The following is a 12425-nucleotide window of genomic DNA, read 5'->3' as shown; positions in this document are numbered from 1 at the left end:
CCCTGGGTTCCTTCCCACAGGTCACGAAGCAGGGTCAAAGGGCCTCTCACCTCACGCCCATATAATAACTCAAAGGGAGAGAACCCAGTCGAGGCCTGGGGAACTTCTCTGTATGCAAACAGGAGGTAGGGCAACCACCGGTCCCAATCCTTGCCTGACTCACTGATGAACTTGCGAAGCATTTGTTTGAGTGTTTGATTGAAACGTTCTGTGAGGCCATCTGTTTGCGGATGATAAGGAGTTGTACGTAAACTCTCGATACCCAGAAGCTGATACACCTGCTTTAAGAGAGTGGACATAAAGTTAGTGCCCTGATCAGTAAGGATCTGACAGGGGAACCCCACTCTGGAAAAAAGTTGTATCAAGCATGTTGCTACGTACTTGGCTTTAATGGACTTCATTGGGAACACCTCGGGATATCTAGTCGCATAATCAGTTATAACAAGCATAAATCTATTTCCAGCTCTACTCCTTTCTACAGGGCCCACAATATCCATACCCAGTCTCTCAAATGGTGTACCCACAACAGGTAGAGGTTGTAATGGAGCTCTGGAAGGGCTTCTTATGGAGACTTTCTGACACTCAGGACAACTTTTACAGTATCGAGTCACATCCCTCCTTAGTCCTGGCCAATAGAAGTGTCTTTTGATGCGAGCTAAGGTCTTGTGTTTTCCTAGGTGGCCAGCCCAGGGAATGGAATGACTCAACTGGAGGATTACCTCTCGGACACATTGTGGCACGACAAGCTGGTTTGTCGACTCAAACTGGCGATAAAGAATACCTTTTTGGAACAAATACCTTTCGGCAGAGTCAGTGTCATCAGCATTGGCTGTAGCTTCATGTTCTGCTTTCTTGAGGTACGGAGCCAGGCTGACGTCCTCCTGCTGGAGCTGGATCATGTTAGTGGGCACCTGGAAACCTTGAAACAAGTCACATGAGGGGTTAGCCGGTATCTTGGAAACATTATATGCAAGCTTGTCCCGTCGTCTCTCACTACGGGACTTCCGCGACTTTGAAGGTTCCACTTCGATATCCACATCAAAGAAAGGTAAAGTACAGAGTGTTTGCGTCGGTTCCTCTGCCCGCTTCATTTGGGCCCTGGTGATTACAACATTGCAAAGCTGTTCCGGCTGCAGTAAATCCAAAAGCACCGGTAAATCATGCCCCAGAATCACAGGATACGGCAAATTATCTGCAACCCCAACGTCCAGGAGATAAGTCTGTCCCTGTATTTTGATGTAAAGACCCGCGGTAGGTAACAGTTTCTCATCGCCATGGACACAGCATATCAGTCTCTTGTCAGAAGGATTAATCAAGGCAGGTGAAACAAACTGTCTGTGTACCAATGTCTGGTCGCTGCCAGTATCAACTAGAGCAGTGGTTCCCAATCCTGGTCCTGGGGACCCACAGCTCTGCACAGTTTGCATGTCTCCCTCATTTAACACACCTGATTCAGATCATCATCTCGTTAGGAAAGAGCTCTGAACTGAACTGGGTGTGTCAGATAAAGGAGACATACAAACTGTGCAGAGCTGTGGGTCCCCAGGACCAGGATTGGGAACCACTGAACTAGAGCATGGAGTTCTTTACCGTTCACTTCTACAGTGGTCATCTTTAAGGACAGTCCAGGCTTTACCGGAGCTGCATTCTTTCTGGGCACATAACACACTTGAGAGAGCTTGACAACGTTCTTCGGGCAAACAGGTTTGGTATGACCCTCTTGGCCACACAGGTAACAAATAGGCACTTTCTTAGGTGGTTTAAAAAACGCAGATTCAGATTTTCCTCCTCCAGGAGGCTTACCAGAGTTGTAGTACTGGGGCGGATGAAAGACATGGGGCTTGCGAGAATCTCTCCCACCCCGCCAACTCCATGGCTGGTTCCTTCCCCGGGCAGCAACGAACACATCCGCCAATGATGCAGCTTCAGCAGCAGTATCAGGGCCCCGCTCACGGATCCATACCTGAAGCTCAGGAGAGAGCATTCGGAGATACTGCTCAAGAATAATTATTTCTCCAATTTCCTCAACAGTTTTACCTTTAGGTCGAATCCACTTCCCATACAGCTCCTTCAGCCTGGCATACAATTCATTGGGACTCTCAGATGATTCAACCTCCAGAGAACGAAATCTTTGTCGATAAGTTTCTGAATTAATGTCGTACTTCCTCAGAATAGCCGACTTGACACAAGCATAGTCAAGAGAGTCATCGATGTCCATAAGCACATATGCCGCTCGGGCCTTACCAGTCAGTAGGGGAATCAGGCGGAATGCCCAGTCAGCCTTAGGCCAACAACACGCTGCAGCAATCCTCTCAAAGGTTATCAAAAAATGTTCTATGTCATCAGAGTCACTTAATTTTTCTAATCTAGGCTCTTTGACCAAGGACTGACCTCTATCATAGTCCATGTGGTAAAGGTCTCTTTCACTCCTTTTAGGGAATGGTCGATCAGAATCGGGATCACCATCCTGCATTTCCCCTGGACTAGACACAACATTGCTCGATTTTTCGATTGCTCCTGTCTGCCGTGAGTGTTTTTGCTTCGGTGCTGTAAGCTCCGTCTTAGCCTCGTATTTCCTTGTTTTGAACCAGAATTTACTACAATTTCTAGTTGTTTATACTACTACTAAATACGGCTTGCCCAACATCGCTGGCTTCCGTTGCTACTAGCACAACACGGTAGTAATTCGCTAGCCTGCTAACGCGCCACCCGTGCGCTCAGCTATTTTTATTTATTTATATGTCTCTCGCGCGCTCGCGCCTTTGAGTTCATAAAAGCTCAGGTGAGTAAGAATCACTCAACAAACACGGTGAGTAATGTCTTGTCCTGTTATTATCATGCGTCGCGTCTGAATGCGTTGTTTTTGGAGCTCTATCGATTTGATTTATAATTCTTGATTTTTCTCGCTGCCTGCTGTGAGTGTGTTTGCTTCGGAGCTGTAAGCTCCGTCTTAGCCTCGTATTTCCTTGTTTTGAACCATCATTTACTACAATTTCTAGTTGTTTATATTACTACTAAATACAGCTTACCCAACCCTGACGCATAACACGCTAGTAATTCGCTAGCCTGTTAACGCGCCACCCTTGCGCTCAGCTATTTTTATTTATTTATTTTCTCTCGCGCCTTTGAGTTCATAAAAGCTCAGGTGAATAAGAAACACTCAACAAACACGGTGAATAATGTCTTGTCCTGTCATTATCATGCGTTGCGTCTGAATGCGTTGTTGTTTTTGGAGCTCTATCGATTTGATTTATAATTCTTGATTTTTCTCTTTAAACCCGCTTACAACGAACATTTTCTACTCTTCCTCACTGAGAAGCACTACTGCTCAAACCTCATTGTTACAACGCGGACTGTTGAGCAGACGCGTCTCAAGCCTATTAGTGATCCAACGCTGCATACTCTTAAAGGTTACGTCCGTGGATCACGGCTGAACGCGTCTTCTCCACACTCACTTATAAACAAACACTTTTTTTTCGCCTATCGTGCGTCTACTCTACACCCCTACCACTAAAAAACCTCATAGTTACAACGCGGACTGTTGAGCAGACGCGTCTCAAGCCTATTAGTGATCCAACGCTGCATACTCTTAAAGGTTACGTCCGTGGATCACGGCTGAACGCGTCTTCTCCACACTCATTTACAAACAAACTTATAATATAAATTAGTATTAATATTGATAGCATCACTGGTAGCTTCGTTGCTAACTCACTGTCCATCTGTTAAAATGGCGAATATATCAGATGTAAGTAGTCTACCGCTTGGTGCAGGTGAGGACACATTTGAGCTTCACGCACTGCAGTCTGAGCTGGAAGCTGTTGAGAAACAGATCCACAACCTTTTATTGAGACAGGCCGAGCTGAGAGACCGGTGTTTGGCTCTTGAAACATCACGCGCCGACGCACACAAATCAGTGTTTAACGTTACTAACCCGCTGACTCCGACCGCGTCTACTCCGTGCGTTCCTCAGCATCGGTCGCAATCAGCCATGGTCTCGTTCACTCCGGCTCCAACACGCCACCACGAAGCCTGGGTGGTTCCGCAGCGGAAGACGCGAGTCAGGTTTAGACCAAGACTTTCTCCGACCCTCCCGGTTTTCGAGTTATCGACACAAAACCGCTTCTCCCCTCTACGCGAAACAGAACGCGATGCTGTGATCATCGGCGATTCCATCGTTCGGCACGTACACGCTACGTTAGGTACAAGTAAGGTGCAAAGTCACTGCTTCCCTGGTGCTCGTGTTTCTGAAATCGCTGCTCGCGTTCCCGAGATCCTGAACGGTGACGAGCGCGTCGGAACTGTGGTCCTGCACGCGGGAGTGAACGACATCAGGCTGCGCCAGACGGAGATTCTGAAGAAAGACTTCAGGAATCTAATCGATACGGTACGCAGCACATCGCCTGAAACAACGATCATTGTGTCAGGACCGCTTCCCACGTACCGACTAGGGCATGAAAAGTTCAGCAGATTATTTGCGCTAAATGAATGGTTAATGTCATGGTGCAATGAGCAGAAACTGCTCTTTGTAAATAATTGGAATCTGTTTTGGGAGCGTCCTAGGCTTTTCCGTGCTGATGGCTTACACCCAAGCAGATTCGGAGCGGATCTTCTGTCAGATAACATCTCCAAAATGTTAAATACCCTTTGACTAGTAACCAAAAGTCCAAATCATAGTCTTTGCTGCACCAATTCAACTGATATAAATACTAGTGTAGAACATTGCATAGAAACCGTGTCTATTCCTCGTTTAGTGAGATCAAATAATAAATCTAATGCAGGATCTAGGAAAAATCTAATTGTTATTAAAACAGAAAATGTTGCTATTAGTAAACAAAAACTATTTCTAAAGCTAGGTCTTCTAAACATTAGATCACTCACACCTAAGGCAGTTATTGTAAATGAAATAGTCACAGATAATAGCTTCGATGTACTTTGCCTTACTGAAACCTGGCTTAAACCAAATGATTATTTCGGTATTAATGAGTCTACTCCTCCTGGATACTGTTATAAGCATGAGCCCCGTCTGATTGGCCGTGGCGGAGGTGTTGCAACCATTTATAAAGATATTCTAAATGTTACTCAGAAAACGGGTTATAAGTTTATTTCATTTGAAGTACTTGTACTAAATGTTACGCTCTTAGATGTTAGAAAAACATCCCTATTATCTCTAGCCTTGGCTACCGTATATAGACCGCCAGGGCCTTACGCTGATTTCCTAAAAGAGTTTGCAGATTTTCTCTCAGACCTATTAGTCAATGTCGATAAAGCATTAATTGTTGGAGATTTTAACATACACGTAGATAATCCAAATGATGCGTTAGGAGCTGCGTTTACAGATTTATTAAATTCATTTGGGGTCAAGCAAAACGTCACCGGACCAACTCATCGTCTTAATCATACACTCGATTTAATTATATCACACGGAACCGATCCAACCGATATAGATATCATTCCACAAAGTGATGAAGTCACTGATCACTACATGGTAACTTGCATATTACGTACTGCTGTAATATGTCATGCGGCGTCGCGTTATCAACCAGGCAGAACAATCCTCCCATCCACCATAGATAATTTCTCAAATTGCTTATCTAATCTGTCTCAGCTGCTGCCTGAACCCAAACAAACAGATGAACTAGAAGAACTAACTAGCACTATGAGCACCATTCTCTCTAGAACATTGGATGTGGTTGCACCTATTAAATTAAAAAAGGTCAGAGAGAAATATAAAGCACCATGGTATAACAATACTACGCATGTTTTAAAGAGAGAAACCCGTATTTTAGAGCGTAAATGGAAACAAACTAATTTAGAGGTCTTTAGAATCGCGTGGAAAGACAGTATGTCACGTTATAAAAAGGCCCTAAAAGCGGCCAGGGCTGAGCACCTCCGCAAACTAATAGAACACAACCAAAACAATCCAAGGTTTCTATTTAACACCGTGGCTAGACTAACAAATAAACAGACGTCACCCGAACAAAATATCCCGTTACAGTTCAGTAGTAATGATTTCATGAACTTCTTCACTGAGAAAATAGAAAGCATCAGAACCACAATTATAAACGTTCAATCTTCAATCGCGCCTTACAATTCAGCTTCAATTATCACCCCGAAAGAACAATTACAGTGCTTTACAACTATAGAACAAAAAGAGTTAAATAAACTTATCACTTCATCTAAAACAACAACATGTTTATTAGATCCTATACCAACTAAACTACTGAAAGAAGTTTTATCTGTAGTGGAAGAGCCTCTCCTCAATATTATTAACTCGTCTTTATCTTTAGGTCATGTTCCAAGAACATTTAAACTGGCAGTTATAAAACCTCTCATTAAGAAACCACAATTAGATCATAATAATCTAGCAAATTATAGACCCATTTCAAATCTTCCATTTATGTCTAAAATATTAGAAAAAGTGGTGTCCGCTCAACTGGGCTCTTTCTTGCAACAAAATGATATCTATGAAAAGTTTCAGTCTGGATTCAGACCGCATCATAGCACTGAAACTGCGCTCGTTAAAATCACAAATGATTTACTTTTAGCTTCTGACCAAGGCTGTATCTCAATACTAGTTTTACTTGATCTTAGTGCTGCGTTCGATACTATAGATCACACAATACTCTTAGATCGACTACAAAATTATACTGGTGTTCAAGGACAAGCACTAAGCTGGTTCAAATCATACCTATCTGACCGCTACCATTTTGTCTATTTAAATGGAGAAAAATCGATCATAACTCCAGTAAACTATGGAGTGCCGCAGGGATCTGTATTAGGCCCTCTGTTATTTTCAATATATATGATGCCACTTGGAAATATTATAAGGAAACATGGAATTAGTTTCCATTGTTATGCTGATGACACTCAAATATATATTTCATCACGGCCGGATGAAAACGCTACATTTTCCAAATTGACAGAGTGTGTTAAAGATATAAAAGATTGGATGACGCGTAATTTTCTTTTATTAAATCCAGACAAGACAGAGGTAATACTTATCGGTTCAAAAAAACGCCCACAAAACCTCGCACAATACAACTTTAACATCATAGGATGTCCTGTTACTTTATCCTCTACAGTAAAAGACCTGGGTGTTATACTCGATTGCAACCTGTCTTTTGAAAATCATATTTCTTATGTTACAAAAACAGCCTTTTTCCACCTTAGAAACATTGCTAAGCTACGTAATATGCTATCAGTTTCTGATGCAGAAAAGTTAGTTCATGCATTCATGACCTCGAGACTGGATTACTGTAATGCTTTATTAGCTGGTTGTCCTGCATCCTCAATAAACAAGCTACAGTTAGTCCAAAATGCCGCCGCTAGAGTTCTTACGAGATCAAGAAAATATGATCATATAACACCGATTTTATCATCACTGCATTGGTTACCTATAAAGTTCCGTATTAATTACAAGGTATTGCTACTGACTTATAAAGCCCTAAACGGCTTAGCTCCAGTCTATTTAACGGATCTTCTATCGCCCTATAATCCATCGCGCTCTTTGAGATCACTAAATTCAAGGCTTTTGGTCATACCTAGGATATCCAGAACCACCAAAGGAGGGAGAGCATTTTCACATTTGGCTCCAAAACTCTGGAATAGTCTTCCTGATACTGTTCGTTGCTCAGACTCGCTCTCCCAGTTTAAAACTAGATTAAAGTCGCATCTCTTCAGCCAGGCATTCATATAATCCTACAGTTCAAACTACAATCCGGCCTCTATCCAATGCCAGAGGAGAACTGGCCCCCGACTGAGCCTGGGTTCTCCCAAGGTTTTTTTTTTCTCCATTAAGGCACCTGATGGAGTTTTAGGACACCATTAGGTCACTTGATGGAGTTTTTCGGTTCCTTGCCACTGTTGCCTTTGGCTTGCTCAGTTGGGGATATTTTGGGGATATTTAATTTAATTTTATCAATCAATAAATTCCTCTTGAAACAAACTTTGTTGTATTATTTAAATTTAATACTGTGAAGCTGCTTTGATGCAATCTGTATTATGAAAAGCGCTATACAAATAAACTTGACTTGACTTGACTTGACTTGGATTCATAGAAAGTGGATCAAGGGTGGGTGGAGTATGAATACGAGCTTGCACCTCCATCTGAAGCAGGCCAAACTGGTGCTGCAATGCCTTAAATCGTCGTTCTTGTTCCTTTTGCTCTTGGGCCCTCCCGGCCTCCCGAGCATCCATCTGCGCCATGTGGGCCCGGAACAAACTTGTCAGATCTGCCAGCGTTGGCTCCCGCCCTCCAGACTCCTCTGTGACAATCTCCTCACCATCCTCTACGGTCTCCACCTCCCCTTCCTGTGCTTCCATTGGCACCAGCCTTTGTGTCCCTTTTCTTCCAAGCCGACTCATAGCTCAAAAAAAACAGGGAGGACGAAAAAGGGGAAAAACCAAAAAATAGGAAACCTGCGCCCTCTGCAGATCCCACTTCTGACACCATATGTGAGGGACCAAGCAGTCAAGGGCAAAGGACACAGGATTTCCAACCAAAAATGATTTATTAAATACAAAAACAAAGTTACAAATTAAATAGTTTGAAAAACTTAACAAAATAAAGTCAGGTCTGGGCCCATAAAAAGGATCAACTGAACAGAACCAAACTTAACAGTAATCAAACCAACTAACAAAACAACATGACCTCCCAAATGACACACAAGGGGAACTTATATACACAAAGGACTAGTCCATTACACATACACAGGGAACACCACAAACATCACTTAACACAATTACAATAAATAAAGTCATTAACTTCAGAAATAAAGAAATAGGTCATAAACCAAAGTAATTTACCCAAATAATTATAATCAACAAAATACAAATAGAATTATAATAAACAAAACAAACATACAGTCAATCATACACCCCCCAACTAATTGGCAACATGGATTAGCCCAACAGAACAAAATGGCAGCAACTGACGCCAGCCGGTCCTTTATTGGAATAGACCTCCACCGGAGCGCAGCGTCCCAGACAGTGCCAAACTTCTGCTCTTCCCACGTAAGCAACTTAAACTCAAAAGAAATAAACGTTAACACAATATACCACTAATAACTAGAAAGTGTGCACCCAACCTAGTCATGTATGGTAAAAGTGTAAATTATAAATAAAGTGGGTAAAATGAACCAAATCTGTGTGTGTCTTTATTATGAAATATATAGGATGATCTGCAACAAAAGATTTAATTATAAAATGTAATAAAGGACAATCAAAATAACATGTAAACAAACAAAAGGGGAAAAGGCATGTCAGTGTGTGTGGTTTAGTTACCGCCTTGCTGTGTGGCCACGTCGTCGGCCATCACACACACACACACACACACACACACACACACACACACACGCACACACACGCACACGCACACGCACACGCGCACGCGCGCACACACACACACACACACACACACACACACGCACGCACGCACGCACGCACACACACAAAAAAAAGAAGTTTGTTTTCATCCTAAAAAACGGTTTACCTTAGGTTTAAAAACTTTACAGCTGAGGGGATGAATTAATTTTTAAACCGGTTTGTTTTACAAAACGGAGTTCTATACCGACTGCCAGAAGGGAGATGGAACTCATAATACATAGGGTGGGAATCATCTAACAATATGCTCTGGGCTTTACCCAAAACCTGTCTAGATATAGCTGGGCCATAGTCATCTGCTTCCTCCCCGTTATTTTATTTCCCTGATTTACAATCATCCCAATACAATTCTTATTTTTCACATTCAGAGAACTAAACTAGCACAGCAATGAAAAGGATAACAGCGACTCAATACAGGATCTGTAGAACATACACATCAATATTTTATCCACATTAAATGACCTTAGTTTCCGCAGACAATGCAATCTTTGCTGCCCCCTCTTACACAAAGCATCAGTATTTCGAGAAAAGGTACATTTGTTATCTAAGACAGTAAATACTTGTACTGTTCAACACTCTGAATACCCACTCCATTAATACTTATTTGCTTATCTTGAATAGATTTCCTCCTTCTCCTTAGTTTTCAGAACATTAAGTTTTATTAAGTTTAATTAACATTAAGTTAATCAGGCAAAACTCACACGTGAGCTGCCTAAATTCAAACAGCACATTACATGCCCCACCAGAGACAATAATATTTTGGACCATTGCTACACCACAACAAAGGATGCATATCGCTTCGTCGCCAGAGCAGCTCTAGGACTTTCCGATCACTGCCTGGTTCATCTTCTACCAACTTACAGGCAAAAACTTAAAACTGCTAAGTCAGTAATAAGGACTGTAAAGAGATGGACCAACGACACAGAGCAGGTCTTACAAGCCTGTTTTGAATGCACTGACTGGAGTGTTTTTGAAGCTGCTGCCAGCGATCTGGACGAGCTCACAGAGACTGTAACATCATACATCAGTTTCTGTGAGGATTTATGCATCCCTACCAGGACTTACTTATCATTCAACAATGATAAACCATGGTTCACACCAAAACTCAGACAGCTTCGTCAGGTCAAAGAAGATGCCTACAGGAGTGGGGATAGGATCTTGTATAATCAGGCCAGGAACACATTGACAAAGGAGATTGAAGTGGCTAAGAAGAGCTATGCCAAAAAGCTGGAAAACCAGTTTTCCTCCAACGACCCTGCATCAGTGTGGAAAGGCCTGAAAGACATTACCAACTACAAGACACCATCCCCCAGCATCGACAGCAACAAGCATCTTGCGAACGAGCTGAATGTCTTTTACTGTAGATTTGAGACCCCCGATCAGACACCCCATACCCGCCCTGACCATCTCTCTACACAGCCATCAACACCTCCAGCCATCCCCCTCCCCTCCCCCCCCCGCACTTCAGATCAGTGAGGATAATGTGCATCAGATCTTCAGGAAACAGAAGAGAAGGAAAGCACCAGGCCCAGACGGTGTTTCACCAGCCTGTCTGAAAACCTGCGCTGACCAGCTGGCCTCTATCTTCTCACTGATCTTCAACAGATCACTGGAGCAGTGCAAAGTCCCTTTCTGCTTTAAACGCTCCACCATCATCCCAATCCCGAAGAAACCAAAGATCACAGGACTCAATGACTACAGACCTGTTGCCTTAACATCTGTGGCCATGAAGTCATTCGAAAGACTGGTGTTAGCATATCTGAAGGACATCACTGGACCCTTGCTGGACCCCCTGCAGTTTGCCTACAGAGCAAACCGGTCTGTGGATGATGTGGTCAATATGGGACTACATTACACCCTACAACATCTGGACAAACCAGGGACCTATGCAAGGATTCTGTTCGTGGACTTTAGTTCTGCCTTCAACACCATCGACCCATCACTGCTCCAGAACAAACTGACCCAGCTCTCTGTCCCTAGCTCCGTCTGTCAATGGATCACCAGCTTTCTGACAGACAGACAACAGCTAGTCAGAATGGGCAAAATCACGTCCGACAGCCGCACCATCAGCACCGGTGCTCCACAGGGATGTGTTCTCTCACCACTGCTCTTCTCCCTGTACACAAATGACTGCACCTCTAAAGACCCCTCTGTCAAGCTCCTGAAGTTTGCGGACGACACTACTGTTATCGGACTCATCCGGAACGGTGACGAGTCTGTGTACAGACAGGAGGTGGAGCAGCTGGCTCTTTGGTGCAGTTATAACAACCTGGAGCTGAACACGCTCAAAACAGTGGAGATGATCGTGGACTTCAGGAGAAACCCCCCTGCACTCCCTTCACTCACCATCATGGACAGCACTGTGACTGCAGTAGAGTCATTCAGGTTCCTGGGCACCACCATCTCTCAGGATCTGAAGTGGGACACTCACATAGACTCTATTGTGAAGAAAGCCCAACAGAGACTGTACTTCCTGCGTCAGCTGAGGAAATTCAACCTGCCACAGGAGCTGCTCGTACAGTTCTACTCAGCTGTCATCCAGTTCATCCTCTGCACTTCCATCACCGTCTGGTTCGGCTCTGCTACCAAAACCGACCTCCGTAGACTACAGCGGATAGTTCGGACTGCTGAGCGAATCACTGGCACTACCCTTCCCACACTCAAAGTACTGTACTCATCCAGAGTGAGTAAAAGGGCTAGCAAAATCACTCTGGACCCGTCACACCCAGCACACTCTCTGTTTGAACTGTTACCGTCTGGTCGACGCTACAGAGCACCGAGCACAAAAACAACCAGACACAGGAAAAGTTTCTTTCCCCAGGCCATCTACCTCATGAACACTTAAACGTTCCCCTACTGTGGAACAAACATGTGCAATACTTCCCTCAGACATTTCATTATAGCACCTTATAACTTTATATATATTTATAATTTATAATCTTTTTTTTCTATTTTTTATTTATACCTGTTACTTGTCACTTGTCTTGTCACTTTGTATTGTATGTGTACTGGAAGCTACTGTCACCAAGACAAATTCCTCGTAT

The 12425-nt window shown here is 43.3% G+C and overlaps 1 protein-coding gene across 1 annotated transcript; it reads left to right on the top strand.

Annotated features, from left to right (window-relative positions):
- Positions 1 to 2725: 2725 nt before the first annotated feature.
- Positions 2726 to 10787, top strand: LOC309498568 (uncharacterized protein). Its single transcript, XM_082169351.1, has 2 exons — positions 2726 to 2782; positions 3131 to 10787. The coding sequence occupies exon 2, from the start codon at positions 3728 to 3730 to the stop codon at positions 4646 to 4648; it is 921 nt and encodes a 306-aa protein (XP_082025477.1). The 5' UTR covers positions 2726 to 2782; positions 3131 to 3727; the 3' UTR covers positions 4649 to 10787.
- Positions 10788 to 12425: the final 1638 nt, after the last annotated feature.

This window comes from Leuciscus leuciscus, assembly GCF_965113295.1.
Source record: "Leuciscus leuciscus genome assembly, chromosome: 5".
In the NCBI taxonomy this organism is placed as follows: Eukaryota; Metazoa; Chordata; class Actinopteri; order Cypriniformes; family Leuciscidae; genus Leuciscus; species Leuciscus leuciscus.
The sequence above is the reverse complement of the archived record's forward strand: the minus strand, read 5'-3'. Positions and strand labels throughout refer to the sequence as shown.